At 42.6% G+C, this 15,458-nt stretch overlaps 1 protein-coding gene across 5 annotated transcripts in view; it reads right to left on the bottom strand.

The window, feature by feature from the left end:
- tp73 (tumor protein p73) overlaps positions 1-15,458 on the bottom strand; it is a gene marked incomplete at its 3' end in the record, with an annotated part of 45,514 nt that overhangs the window by 7,575 nt on the left and 22,481 nt on the right. For all 5 annotated transcript variants that reach the window (XM_083768420.1, XM_083768417.1, XM_083768416.1 and 2 more), the window contains 2 exons: positions 1,410-1,599; positions 680-795 (listed from right to left, as the gene is read on the bottom strand). In XM_083768420.1, the coding sequence (XP_083624546.1) occupies positions 680-795; positions 1,410-1,599 (306 nt within the window). The remainder of the gene's footprint in view (positions 1-679; positions 796-1,409; positions 1,600-15,458) is intronic.

Here is a 15,458-nt window from a genome sequence, read left to right as displayed (position 1 = left end):
CTTGGAACTGTTTGGCCGCCGTGCCAATTCTTATAAACATTTTATTCTGTATTGGTATTGATATACTGAATGATTGTGTTATTCATTCCCCCATTTCAGTTCCCATGAACAGAGCTCTCAGAAACATCCACCAGGTGGCAATGTTGCTGTACACCCCCACAGTCAATGTGACGTGAGAGCTCAAATGTGTTTCTCCCATTTGTCTTATTAATATCTTGGGGTGCAGTTTCTGACATGATTAATTCTCACACTTTTCTTTGTCTGGACATGCCCTATATTTGATAAATGATGCACCATGATGCACAGCCGTGTAACATGAAAAAAAGAAAATACAATCTAAATAAGCATAATCTTTTATCTACCTATTATAATTAGGAAAGGGGTAAGTGCATTTTGTTAACGTTGTGTGTCTTCTCCCAGCAGATCAGTTGTCCAATTGCCTCTAAACTACCGGTAGTCCAAAACATAATTCATGGTTCTGGCCTTTGAACCGGTCGTCTACTTTTAGTTCTTTCAGTTTCCTCAGAAATGTTAATATATCTAATAATAATGTAATATAATATTTTTACAATTGTATCGTGTGAACCTGTTGATCCAGTCAGGGAACGATCCCCACATACAGTATATTGTAATCAAATAGTCAAAACAAACTAAAAACACAGGTACAAAAATCCCTCACCTGTGGGGCCTCATAGGGCACCAGGACACTTTGGCGCCCTGTGACCGGATCATCCACATACTGGGACAGGTTGTTGCCCTCCACCCGAATCAGGTGACTGGCGGGGGCTGCCTGACCTGTGGGTACAGGGTCAAGGGTTAGCACCACAAGGGAAACCAGGAAAATGTATGACTGGTGTTAGTGATTAGATGTTATGCTCTTGATCAAATCAAAACTAGACAATCCAGTTGGTCACTATTCACTTATAGCTAGTGTCCGTGATTAAATGTTACACGCTTGACCACATCACAAATACACAATTCAATTCGTAACGAAACGCACATCTCACTTACAAAGTAACAAAAATGTATCTTAACATTTTTAAGCTTAACATTCGTTTGTGTGAACGCAAACACAATGATTTGATTGGCTGATCACCCCATAGTGATGATTTGATTGGCTGAGCAAAGTACACATTGAGGATAAAAGTGGGTAGAGGGCAGAAAAGTGATTGGCCGAAATGACATTTGTGACAATTTGATTGGCTGAGCATGGAATGTGATGTATGATGAATGATGTATGATGAAAGAGCGCCCCTCACTTCACACGAGTGTGTGATGTTTTTATATGGGATACTTTTATTCTGCAATTAGCCTACAGAATAATCTATGAAATTCAACTTAACACTGGGGATTTTACAGTGTATACAGTACAGTGCATAGGGTACAGTGACAAAAAGCCCTTATCTTACCGTCGTTGAAGTCGCGCCCCAGCTCGTGATTGGGGCAACGTTTGACCACCTCGGTGACGTGTTCTGCCTTCTTGTAGATGGGCATGGCCCTGATGATGCTGCCATGGGGCGGCGGGTTAGAGGCCAGCTTGATCTGGATGGGGCAGGTCTTTGCAATTTGACAGTAGAGCTTCTTCAGTAGGGGCGAATACTGTGGATAGAGCATAGAGGAGGAGGAACAGGAGCATTTTAATTTACATGTGGAGCTCTGTGTGATTGAAAACCTCTACATGTAGAGTAACTCTAAACTAAATCCTGGATGGTGGCTCAGCCATGTATTTAGAGTGGACCATTATGTTCCTTGTGAGCGTTACGTCTTTTCTTGCATGTCTCTCGTCATCTCTCTGCCCTTGGTTAATTTTTATTTCTTGTCTTTCTATACTATCTGAAGTAAAGCATAACAATGTCAAAGATAAATCTTACAAAAAGAAAAAAAAAACCTGGATGAATAAAACTAATTTAGTTGTAAATGCACATCATTTGTTTACTGCAATGCCCTACAGTATATGTGATTAGAGCCAGACCAATGCCAGGTTTCTGGAACTATAATCCCTATTTGAAGAAGAGTTATACTAGTAGACCACTGATTACAGACATGTTTAGAAAAAAGTGCAATATTTTCTAATCAATTTGGAAAAACGTATTCATAATCTCACAATAAAGAAGATGGGCTCTGAAAAAAAGCATAGTCATCATGACTAGAGGACAAATTGAGTCATTTGGAATATACAGGGAAATATGCAGGGACTGTAAAAATGTCAGTTGATTTGATTCCATGTTGTAAAGGTAATGACCACCCTGCTGTTTGACTGAAGGAGCGGATATTATCTATCAGACTGGGCTTGTGGTTACAGTGGTGATGTTGGTAATGTGAGATGTTAAGGCTAGAGGGGGATACATGGAAGTTCAAAAGGCCAGACAAGAAAAAATGTTTAAGCTTGTGGTTTTGTATGTATGTGTGCATGTGAGTGCAAAAAACACATATATCTTCCGGCCTATCAGTCAGTCTGTCTCTGTGAAGGTTCACCACATTCTTATTCTGTGGTAAACATTCGATGGAAATGGCAGATCTACAAGCTATTTTTGACCAAAAGATTAGGTGTAAACTCTGAGGAACAAAAGTAGAGTATTTACATATAGAGGACCAGTCGAGGCGTTGAAGAAAGGGGATGTCGCTTGAGGGGGTCCTTTTGTGTAATGGAAACTGCAGATATTTTTGATGGTGTGGTGTCGTGTGGGGCTAAACTGGAAATGGAATTCCAGCTAAGTAGTTTAAGTGGTTGAAGAGATGTTTTTCAATGATCTATTCTACACAGTAGAACAGTGGTTCTCAAGGTGGGATCCAGAGACCCCCTTGACTTCCAGTGGGTCCCCAGCAAAATGAGTTAACCCATTTAGACCTGCGGGCTGATTCTTTAAAAAAGGCTTCTAAAGCAGTTTTCTGAAAAACCTATGTTTCTATGTCAGTGGTGCTCAACCTTTTTCATGTCAATGACCCCCGGAATTATCTGTATTTGGCCGCTGACCCCCGTCTGAAAATATGTTGTTCCAGGCACCTCCCAGAAGCAAAGATTTGAGTTAAAAACGTTCGCTGTCATATATCAATATATGTGCTGTCAATATATATTGAAAGATTTGCGACACATTTTCACAATTTTTCAAAAATAGTAATGCACAATCTATGTAAAACAGGCGCTATATACGATAAATGCATCATTTACCATTTACACTACAGCATGTCACAGGATTGAGTCCCGATCCCTACGGCCTTTACTGCATGTCAGTACCCGTCTCTCTCGCCCCAATTCCTGCCAGCCTATCTATAATAAAGGCATGAAAGCCACAAAACATAAATCTTTAAAAAGTCAGTGTGTCAGAGCCAAAGTGGTTACACTGACTTTTTTAAGATTTATGATGTGCTTTAGCTATTTTAACACAAACTTGTAGATTGTCTATTTTTGAAAAGGCCCACAATTTGAGGGTCCCAAAAATGTAAAAAGTTTGAGAACCAATGTACTAGAGTCAGTCAGGAATATATAATGAGAACGTGCCAAGCATTATGCTGCAATGCCAGGCTGTATTTCACAGTTGGAAGTTACACATGTTCAAAAGACCTCTTTGTAGTTGTCTGACAAGCACATCTGCCATCAATGAGGTGAACACTTGTATTGCCTGTGTGTGTGCGTTTGTGCGTGCGTGCGTGCGTGCGCCTGTGCACGAATGCCATTTCAGATGCATCCAAAAGATGCCGGGCGAAGAAATGAAAAAGTCTTAACATGCCCTGACACTATCATGAAATCTCAAAAATCCACCTGAAGACATCAAAATGGTACATTCCAGGTGAAACTGAGGAGACAGTAGTGCTGTATGGACTTGCTACAGTGAGTCCCAACACAAATGCAACCATTCGCCCTGTAGGAACAAAGTACACAATATACAGATAAACTTGGCTAATTCGTAGCGATGAGCTGGTGATGATTCTTTGATTAGATGTTAATTAGATTAGCTGGTTCAGACGATTCTACAAAAATGTCTTCTAAATCCTAAAAGTTTTCTGAAACCTATGTTTCTATGTCAGTGGTTCTCAAACATTTTCATGTCAAGGACCCCAGAAATCTTATGAATTTGGCTGCCGATCCCCATCTGAAAATATGTTTTTTTAGGGACCCCCCCCAAAACGCGCCACATTTTCATGATAAAAAAGAAAAATGAGCTTGTAGATCTGCTATTTTTACCAGCTAAAGCATAACATAATGCTTAAAACACCAAAAGGGGTTCCCGCCCCAAAATGGGATAATATGGTGAACACATGGATGTAATGTTTGATTCGTGTGTGTGTGTGTGTGTGTGTAAAATATTAGACTCGCCTGCAAAATGTTGATCATTCATCGCTATCTATGACACATGAAAACCGCAAACATATAACACAACACGATATGTTGGAGAGATTATACCCATCATCCCTTCATACGTCTATAATTTATACTCTTCAATTGCACTGTGAAATTTCCCATCAGGCTGTGGACCCGCCCTCTAGACAATTTAGGGTGCTATTTGGGAAGACAGATCCAGACAGAGAGATATAATAGGGGATAGCTAGGAGAAGGCCAATGCCAACATCTACAGGACCGACATTCCTTGCTGTTACACCAAGCTCTCTGCTACATCCAACTATAACGTCACCCTCTGTCTCGCTCTCCCACCCTCTAACTCTGTGTGTGTTTTGGTGCGTGCGTGCGTGTTTGCACACACACACACACACACACACACACACACACACACACACACACACACACACACACACACACACACACACACACACACACACACTCACATTTTAAATTACTTATTGCGACAGTAGGTCGCATTTACTATGAAAACCTGCATTTCCGTGTGTCACGTCACGCTTCCATATATTATTATTCCTTATATTATGATCACGCCTCGTGACATCACCCCTCCATATATGGTCACGCCTCGTGACATCACGCCTCAATATATGGTCACGCCTCGTGGCATCACGCCTTGTGACACGTCACGCCACCATATATGGCCATCTATGAAGATCACAACAACACTGACCTCATCGGCCCAGGCCGTAGCGTAGCGTCACCGGACTGGTGATCCAGTCGCGGTGTGCCGCGGGTTCGACTCCCGGACCCGACACGGCCTTTACCGCATGTCATCCCCCCATCTCTCTCCCGTTTCCTGTCAGCCTACTATCTGTCCCTTAAAAAATCAATAAAAAGGCGTAAGCCGCAAAAAAAAAAAAAAAAAAAACACTGACCTCATCTAACCCTGGATAACCATACATGAAGAAGTCAAGTCAAGTCAATTTTATTTATAGCACATTTAAAAACAGCCAAGGCTGACCAAAGTGCTGTACACCAAGAGAAAAACAAGTAACTATACACATTGCACAATGTAAAAATTCAGTTCCCAAAAATATCACATATTGCTCAACACATGGTCATAAAAAACATCAGAAAACCCAAGGAATAATGTCATCAAATACAATAAGGAATAATGTCATCAAATACAATAAAAGTGAGTGCATCAGGTAAGGCAGTAAAACAAATGGTTGTTGAAGACTGTATATGGTCACACCTTGTGACATCATGTCTCATGTCAAGAAGACTGGATCATCACCTTGATCTGCATAAAGAGCCGGCCAGCAACTCTACATCTGACCTCAAACCTCAAACCTGGATCTCCATATACTGTATGGAGCTGAACTGTTCTGACATTCCATAATGTTGCTCTGACCTCATCAAACCATGTACACTCAAGACACGCTATATGGCCAGTACAGAATTAATTCCATTCCGTGCATGCGACCTCACCCGTGGTCGCTTCTCGCACTCGTCTTACTGGTTAATGTCTGCATAATCTCTCTGGTGTCTGCATAAAGGGCATATGTCATACTGTAAATAATGAGGGAACAAATAGTAATGCATTAATTGTCTACAGTTACATACACCATAATCACAACATACGAGTAATATTGTCTTTTACAGCAATGTATCCACTATAAAGACAGTGAAAGCATCTTATGGCAGCTGACACAGAGCAAAACCTTAGTCATCTTATTACCAGCCTGTGGACATATCCTATTCCTATAAGTTACCAAACATAAATCTAACAAATTAATATAAAATAGAAGCCACAATCTGTAATCAAGCTGGTCGATTGTAACCATGAAAAAGTAAAAAGTCTGGCAATAGTCATTGATGCCCCAAGCTCCATAACAAACAAACACTGGTTCTCTGGTTTGTTCAACTACAACAAATACACCTGGAGAGTTGGCAGTTAAGAGAGATTTGCGAACAATGTAGGTATTATTGTACTATTAGTTTTGACATTTGGCATTAGGTGTGCAACAGATCAAACTAAATAAAACAGGGTTACACCCTGTTTTATTTAGTTTGATCTGTACACTAATTGATTTAGTTGATTATGTTTTTATTAAATAATCTTCACGTCGATTTGATGATATACTACGTGAGTATGTGTGTGTGTGTGTGTGTGTGTGTGACGTGTGTGTGTGTGTGTGTGTGTGCACTACAGTATAGATATATTAGGGATGCACAATATAATCGGATGCCATATCGGATCTGTCTCAAAATAATCCAGATTATTTAATTGTTTTTCACCAGCAAAAAAAAGATTCTAGTACCTCTAGTCAGAACAAATATGATGTAAAATCTTAAGTAAATATATGCTTTTTTTCTCCCTACATTTAATTTTGTGTACACTTGGAAAAGAGTATAGGCTATTTATTGATTGATTGACTACTTTATTTTTTATTTTTTTTTAAGATCTTTTTTTTGCGGCTTACGCCTTTTATTGATTTTTGAAGGGACAGACAGTAGGCTGACAGGAAATGGGAGAGAGATGGGGGGATGACATGCAGTAAAGGCCGTGTCGGGTCCGGGAGTCGAACCCGCGGCACACTGCGACTGGATTACCAGTCCGGTGCCCAGACCGTTACGCTACGGCCTGGGCCAGATTGACTACTTTATTAACAGGCTTTTGGCCAAGCCCCTAGGAGGGCCTAGGCTTGTTTTCATTGTGGTCCTCTGTATAATGTCGGAATCGGTCAGAATCGGTATCGGCGGATATGATATATTAAATATATGATGTATGCAAATAATCGGAGATCGGATATCGGTCATAATTTCATAATCGTGCACCCCTTATGTTTCTTGATTATTCGATGAATCAGAAAAGCAGCCCTAACCTCCCTCCTCTAGCCATGAGCACTGCCTCAGGAGCAGCGAAAATACTTGTGCACAACATCACCATTTCCCACCTAGCTTTGTCTGACAAGTCTTGACAGATCATCCATACTGTGAATAAATAATTTAAAAACAAATGCAACAGCCAGCCGAGCCAGGCAGAGTCCTTTCCCACAGACCTGGGGAATTTTCCCAGCATTTTCTGTTGAGTAACAACAAGATGAGCTGCGAATAGGAACAAGGCCGTTACGGCAGTTATATTGCCCAGGATTGAAGTGGTGCTTAATCTATTCTATATGGAGTAAAAAGCAGATTTGGGTTTTACATACATCTGTAAGAAACATTTAAAGTTCTAAATATGGGAGAAAATCTTCGTAGCCAAAGTTGCCTACATACCTCTTACAACTGACTCTTTACTTGCTGCAACCATGATGGCATACAGTAGCGTACCTGACAAAATCACTTTGACAATTCCTATCAGGAACAAGCAGGCTCGAAATGCAATTTGAATGGTTGGACTAACAGAATGTGATCCGTTAATGATGACAGCTGTCCTATATCCTTTCGGCACATTGTGTATTGATACATCCGGTGGTCAGAAAATATAGGGCGGAAATGTGGCATCAAGATGATAGTTGGTCTTTGTCACAAGGACACAACATGTTGTTGAACGCTGTTGAATGCTAAGCGCAGTAACGCACCACCACCTTTGTTGTCTCCACCAGCCGAAGGCATGGGGAGAGTATGTTTTGCACTCCGTCCGTCCGTCCGTGTGTCCGTGTGTCCGTCCGTCCGTCCGTCCGTCCGTCCGTCCGTGAACAGCTAATCTCAGCCACCGTTAACCCGGTCGATGCCAAATTTTGCACACACACTCCCTGGATGCCAACCATGAACCTCTGCCCCAAACTTTCCAGAACGGCCTGTTATAGCGCCACCAGGAGGCCGCTTTGTGCAAAACAAGTTTTTGCACAGTACACCTACAGATTTTGTCCAAACATCACGCAAATTGGTACACAGTCTCTCTAGAGCCATTCAACGAAACGGGTCTTTCAGATTTATCAGACTCCATCCTGATTGGTTAACATTGGCTTCCAAAGTTCACAGGAGTGCTCAGTTTCAAACAAAATGCTGCAAATCATGAACACATCGCGTGATTTCCGTGAAATTGTGCACCCACATTCCCACTAGGCCCAGGACGAAATGCCACATGAACAATTTCAACTCAGCCTCAAGGTGGCGCTATAACTGGCCCAAAAGTGTTTTTACCTCTAACTGCACGGATCTGTGGATAACCTGGTGGAGACCTGTGCCCGGAAGGGCACTTTTTCTAGTTCTGTTCTGTTCTGATTGCTTCTAGAATCCGTAGAGTAGGGGGAATCAATACCAGCCACCAATATAGGGAATTATACATGGGGATGGTCATCCCCATTGGTCATCCCCATTAACAGCCCATTTGTTAGGTAGGAAACTATCATTTGCATGATTCCTTTTTAGTTTTTAAAATAGAATTTCCATCCTTAACATGCCATAGTGGCCTGGCACATAGTATCAGTATTGTGGCCTCACCCCTGTTTGAAATACTTGGATTACTCCCATTGCTGCGTAACACCACATGCAGACGGCAAAGGTTAAAACCATTAAGTCAGCATGTACTAATGATTTATCTTGATAGGTAATTTCCATAACTATGTCTATGTCCATAAGTTCCATAATAAAAACGAACATTATATTTCAAACCGTGATATTTGGTTGGTGTTACAGTGCATGGTTTGGTGATTGGTAATGTGTTTGAACACAGTCCCACCTCGAAGTTCAAGAAAGTCATAAATCTCTCTCCGTGTTTTGTGTCTCTCTGAGCACAGCTGTGGGAGACGTCTCAACTCGCTCCCACACGCAAATGCGCGCAGTCCCAGATACTGTACAGTCAGAAACACAGCTGTTTGGATTCTAAAAGATGTCTAAAAAATATAGATACAAGGTCAATATGCTTATCAAAAGGGGAAACATGGTTTTATACTGTACGCTGATTGATCATCATTATTAGTCCAACTCTAACCGCCCTTACACCCACTCAAAGATCTCATCAACCCATCCAATATTCCATGATCCATCCATCCATCCATCCATCCATCCATCCAGTATGGTGGACCAGTGGTAGGCAGGCCCTGACAGGCTCTCTGAGACTGAGTGATAATTGCCAAATCGTCATCCATACATACAAGCAGTGACTTGTCTGCTTTGCTGCCACAAATTCGCTTAACTGTCCAAATATGTTTACACATGCACGCGCATGCGTACACACACACACACACACACACACACACACACACACACACACACACACACACACACACACACACACACACACACACACACACACACACACACACACACACACACACACACACACACACACACCATTTTTGTTGAAGAGCTGTATGTGTCCCCCTCCCCCCTGCTGATCATATTCGAGCATCCACAAGTTGAGAATTTCCACGCAATGTGGAAATTCAATTCGGCTTCGGAGAATTTCCCACACTTTCTTTGAAGTGTTGGTAATTGCTGTTTGGGAGTCTTTGGGAGATGGGGTAAGATGTAATCATTGCTAGGCCCTGGCTAAAACCTGAAATTGATACATTTTTGAGGTGTAGACAACAGTATGGAGCAGAATTGTGAATTAATCAACCCATGGCATGAAACTAACTCTTTCTGTGGCCACAGTGGCAGGTTCATTCAGAATGGCGCAGGGCAATTTGAATTTCTGAGCTGTCTTCTCAAATATAAAAGACATATATAGTCTGTTTGTTTTTTAGTTTTTTTTCAAGACCGGCTCCCAACAGAATGGTTTCATTTGTCTACGTTTCTTATAAACGATTCAAACGAACCAACCGGCATGGGCCGTGGCTCAGCGGTCCAGGCACCTTGGCTTGTAACCCAGTCTGGCAGTGTGCTGCGGTTTCGACTCCCGATCCCGACGGCCTTTACTGCATGTCACCCCCCCACCATCGCTCTCCCCATTTCCTGTCAGCCTACTGTGATTCTATCACTCTACAAAAAAATAAAATAAAAAGGCGAAAGCCACAAAAAAATAAATCTTAAAAAAATAAACAAACCAACGTATCTACCAATTTTACCAAGGGCACATTATTGAAATGAAACCAATTCCTATCACCGTGTTATACATAAAACCAATGTACTTAAATTTCTTTAAATATTTGAGCCAGATGCAAAAAAACTGTTTTTTGTTTCTAGGATCAGTTCACGATTATGAACCAATTACTTCATTGTCAAGTGCAGGCTTTCTTGCCACTGATGTTAAACAGGAGGCCAGGAAGCCAGGAGGTCGGCAGGGCATATGTACTGGCGGGATATACGTCGATTGATGCAAGGATGGGGGGGGGGGCATGGATGTGTGGCGAGTTGGGACCTGCATTCTGACGGAGAGAGGGCTAATAGCTGGGAAGAGCCGCTTCTGACAAGCCGCAACGCCAAGCATGCTCTGGCCTGCCCCTCCCTGCACACACACACAAATAAACACACGCGCACACACACTCAAACACACACGTTCTCTCATTCATTCTCCCACACATGCATCTGAGCAGTGTGCAAGCACGCACACTTTCTCTGATTTTGCATGTCCACACATGCACTCACACACGGACGCATGCACCAACACACACATACACACACACACACACACACACACACACACACACACGCACGCACACATATACATACACACACCTGCGTGGAAAGGGTGTTGATTATTGGAAAAAGCTGAGGCGTTATACATCTCATTTCCAGTCAGGATGACACATTGGGCTGTCTCCGGAGCCCCAGTGACAGATGAGATTGGTGATGTCCTCAGGACCTTGACCCCTAACGTATAGCCATGCACTGACGACACCAGAGGGAGATCAGGCATTGAATTATTGTAGCTGGGCTTGAACTAAGGTAATAAGGGTACAATGGGTCTAAATTAAGATCTTCTGTAGTTTATTCATTATATTCTGTACATCATAACCACGAATGGAAGACTCCTGGACACATGGATGGTGTTCTATTTGATAACAGTTCCAACCTTGCATTGTGACTGGCCAAGTGGCATTCAGGGCCAATCCACTGACTGGTAAATCAATAGCAAAGGTATCACTGTGTCATACATTGTGGACCAGTCCAGCTGGCGTTACGCCGCCTACAGTATTTCTTATATGTTATATGGGTTAGTAAACACATTTTAAAAAATCTAATCAAATCACGTGAATCTCAGGATCCACATTGGAACTTCGGAGCCACGATATATGTCACACACACACACACACACACACACACACACACACACACACACACACACACACACACACACACACACACACACACACACACACACACACACACACACACTCACACACACACACACACACACACAGAGATGCGCGTGCAAGCACGCACACACACACACACACACACACACACACACACACACACACACACACACACACACACACACAATAAGCTCCTGCAGAGATGCACCATAAAACATATTTAATGACAGTGCAGTGGTATAAAAGCAATTAAACACTTGAGGTCATTTAAATTGATATATTGTATTTGGCTGCAGACCCCCGTTTGGAAGGATTTAGTGCCAGAACCAACTCTAGAGTCTCGACAGGGGGTGCATAAGTTTGTCCGACAGTCATTAGTTTGACAACACCGTGGCTCACAACATGCGCTGCTGCTTACAACTAACCCGTGCTGCGGGTTAAAACTAGAGATGTCCCGATACTGTATCGGTATCGGAACGGCCCTTATCTTGGCCATATCGGGTCATATCGGTATCGGCGAATATGCCAGTCTAACTACCGATCCGACAAAGGCATTAACACTATGGCAATGGTGAATAAAATGTGGAGTTTGCTTTTGAGTTGTTTCGAGTCTGCTATAGCCTATAAACACAACATGAGATATATAGCTAGATAGCTATTAACACTATTCCCGGTTGGTGGACTTCAAAATAAGATCTTTTTTCTTTTTGTATTATTATAAATATTATTCTCTGGTATCGGTATTCATTATCGGTATCGGCTAACACAGAAATTGTGGTATCGGATCGGAAACGGATCGGCTCCCAACATGCGTGGCAGGTTACAACTAACCTGTGGCAGGGTAAAACTAACCTGTGGCTTCCTGTGAGGTTAGGTTTAGGGTTGGGTTTTGGGTAGGGTGTCGGACTCATGACTGTAGGTCTGTTATATTAGTATGTCGGACCAAACACATGCACCCCCAGACAGAGGCATAGTTCAGCGTTCGTTTTCTTTTTCACTTCACGCATCTGGCTATCATCTGATTTGAAATGGCCTGCCGGGGCCACCTACCTATAGGCACTGTGGCTTCTTTCTTTCTTTCTTTATTGTTGGCCTTTTTATGCCTTTATTAGATAGGACAGTAGGATGACAGGAAATCGGGAGAGAGATGGGGAGTGACACGCAGCAAAGGCCATTGGGATCGGGACTCGAACCTGCAGCACGCTGTCAAGCTACGTTGTAGCCTAGTAGGTGCCAGGGCCGGTGCCACGGCTTCTGATTGGTCTGTGGGCGGGGCGGGACCAGCGGCTTCCAATGTAAAGGTCCGTGGACGGAGCGGGAGAGAGCCTTCAAATGAATAATTGGAGTCACTACCTGACTTGCCTACATAATTGGTGATGTTTGAAAAAACCTCTGAACGAGCATCTCCGTCTGTATTTGTCAAACTGGTATAGATCCCAGATACAAAGAATACCTAGGTCTGTTCTTTTTATTTCAATTGAATTGAATTGAATTGAATTGAATTGAATTGAATTGAATTGAATTGATATGATATGATATGATATGATATGATATGATATGATATGATATGATATGGGGCTTCCTCTCTAACAGAAGTCAACAGTGTGCTGCCACAAACGGAACCATGCAGCCAGTCCATCATACAGCGAACATGCTCACAGAACGTTTTCAATGAGGAATGCCATTTATTGGATAGTTAAGAGGTGGCTAGCAGACAGAAACAAAGGCATTTTTGCACAGGAGCCTTTAGTCTTTATCCAGTTAATCTCCTTAATCCTTGCACACCATCTACTTACATGGCAGACAGAGAGGCAGAGAGAGAGAGAGAGAGAGAGAGAGAGAGAGAGAGAGAGAGAGAGAGAGAGAGAGAGAGAGAGAGAGAGAGAGAGAGAGAGAGAGAGAGAGAGAGAGAGAGAGAGAGGTACAGGTACATATAGAGCAAAACATACAAAAGAGAGAAATGGACAAAGAAAGAAGGTTATAGGGAAGAGACAGATGGATATATAAAGAGAAATGGAAAGAGAGAGAGTGAGAAATTAGACAAAGAGACAGATTACCAGGCAGGGAGTCACACAGTAAAATTCTCAGTGCTAATATTACTCTGAGAATGGACCCTTGCGGATCATGTTTTCACTCTGAGCAGGTGATTCGGTAACTGATTGTAGTCAATATGCCCCTATGGCATGGCATGGCATGGCATTCACCATTGCCTGAGGCCACCAAAAACGGAGCAACAGGAAACCAAGAGTCTGTTAACCCCTTCATAAAAACAAGGTGACTCAGTCTAGCCCACACAGTCATTCTCTTTGTCAAGATTCACGCAGGTTCAAGCACAGACCTTACACTGGATTAAAGATTTTACACAGACATTTCACATACACACCGATGAGTGTGCACACACACACACACACACACACACACACACACACACACACACACACACACACACACACACACACACACACACACACACACACACACACACACACACACACACACACACACACCGTTGTTATTTTTGGGGAATCCCCTCATAGAGAGCTCTTTCACTCTGAGTGGCTTGACTATAATCTCTTTCCCTTTTCAAAACCGACACTTCTAAAAGGGCCTGCCTGGCATGATCACTTCTAAAAGGGCCTGCCTGGCATGATCACTTCTAAAAGGGCCTGCCTGGCATGATCACTTCTAAAAGGGCCTGCCTGGCATGATCACTTCTAAAAGGGCCTGCCTGGCATGATCACTTCTAAAAGGGCCTGCCTGGCATGATCACTTCTAAAAGGGCCTGCCTGGCATGATCACTTCTAAAAGGGCCTGCCTGGCATGATCACTTCTAAAAGGGCCTGCCTGGCATGATCACTTCTAAAAGGGCCTGGCTGGCATGATCTTGGAGCCCTCGAAAGAAAGAATATGGGCCATTCTGGGTCAGGAAAGTCAGGATCCCCCGGTCATAACTGGCTGATGTGGTCAGGAAAAGGGAGGTCTGGGTCTGGGATTCTCCTTTGGAACTGCTGCCTCAGTGACCCAACTCCAGATAAGTGGATGAAGATGGGCGGATGTCCAAATGATGAAAAATGATGCTTTTAGGATATGTTTTAAAGCACTTAAATGCCCCTGACTGTCTCTGCCAATGGTATAATCAGACGTGCATCATAAAATCACTTGGCCTTAATTCCCATTCTAATCCCTCTTGCTTTATGACAGCTAAGGCATCCGAATAATCACAGCCTTCTTCTGAATACTCATTCTTCTGCTGCCTCATCATCCACACTTAAAGTCGTGTGCCAGTCTGAACTCCCAACGTGAGGTAATAATAACAGTGTCTCTGCTATTATACCGTGACACACATGTTGTGTGGAACACTAATGCCTTCGCATTGTCCCCCGCCCCAGGTGAAAACAATCAAGGAGTGCTTTAATGGTTTTGGGAACTTATATGGCTGATGAGCCTTCTCTGCGTGCAAGTTTAAAATGTTCAACTATTACTATATATATTATTTATTAGTATACTATAACATTACTAATTTACTATAGAGACTGACCTCTCCACGTTACATAGCACAACATTTGCAGTCATTCATACAGCATTGTGTGGTTGTATGCCTCCGTTTACATCCATGACTGTGCATACTCATAGCATCATTATGTGGTGAAGACGTTATAGGAGTTCTATAGGCTAAGAATCATCATGTTCATTGGGTAGGGGCATACGGACATACATACAGACTAAAACATAATGCCTCCAGCCATGGCTGACAATGGTGAATGTATCGATATATTAAAATTAATTTTCTCGACTTCTAAATGACAAACCTCTGTGCTATAACTCTGAAACCAATGCTAAATCCAACCACACCATACAGTATGTCTTGTTTTCAGTGGTTTCTTAAACTATGAAGCATGCAAACCACACCCGATAAGAAGACTCCAAGAACTAGATTAGGTTGTGTT

The sequence above is a fragment of the Protomyctophum parallelum genome, assembly GCF_964188405.1.
Source record: "Protomyctophum parallelum genome assembly, chromosome: 7".
Classification (NCBI taxonomy): Eukaryota; Metazoa; Chordata; class Actinopteri; order Myctophiformes; family Myctophidae; genus Protomyctophum; species Protomyctophum parallelum.
This window is presented reverse-complemented; position numbering and strand designations above follow the sequence as displayed.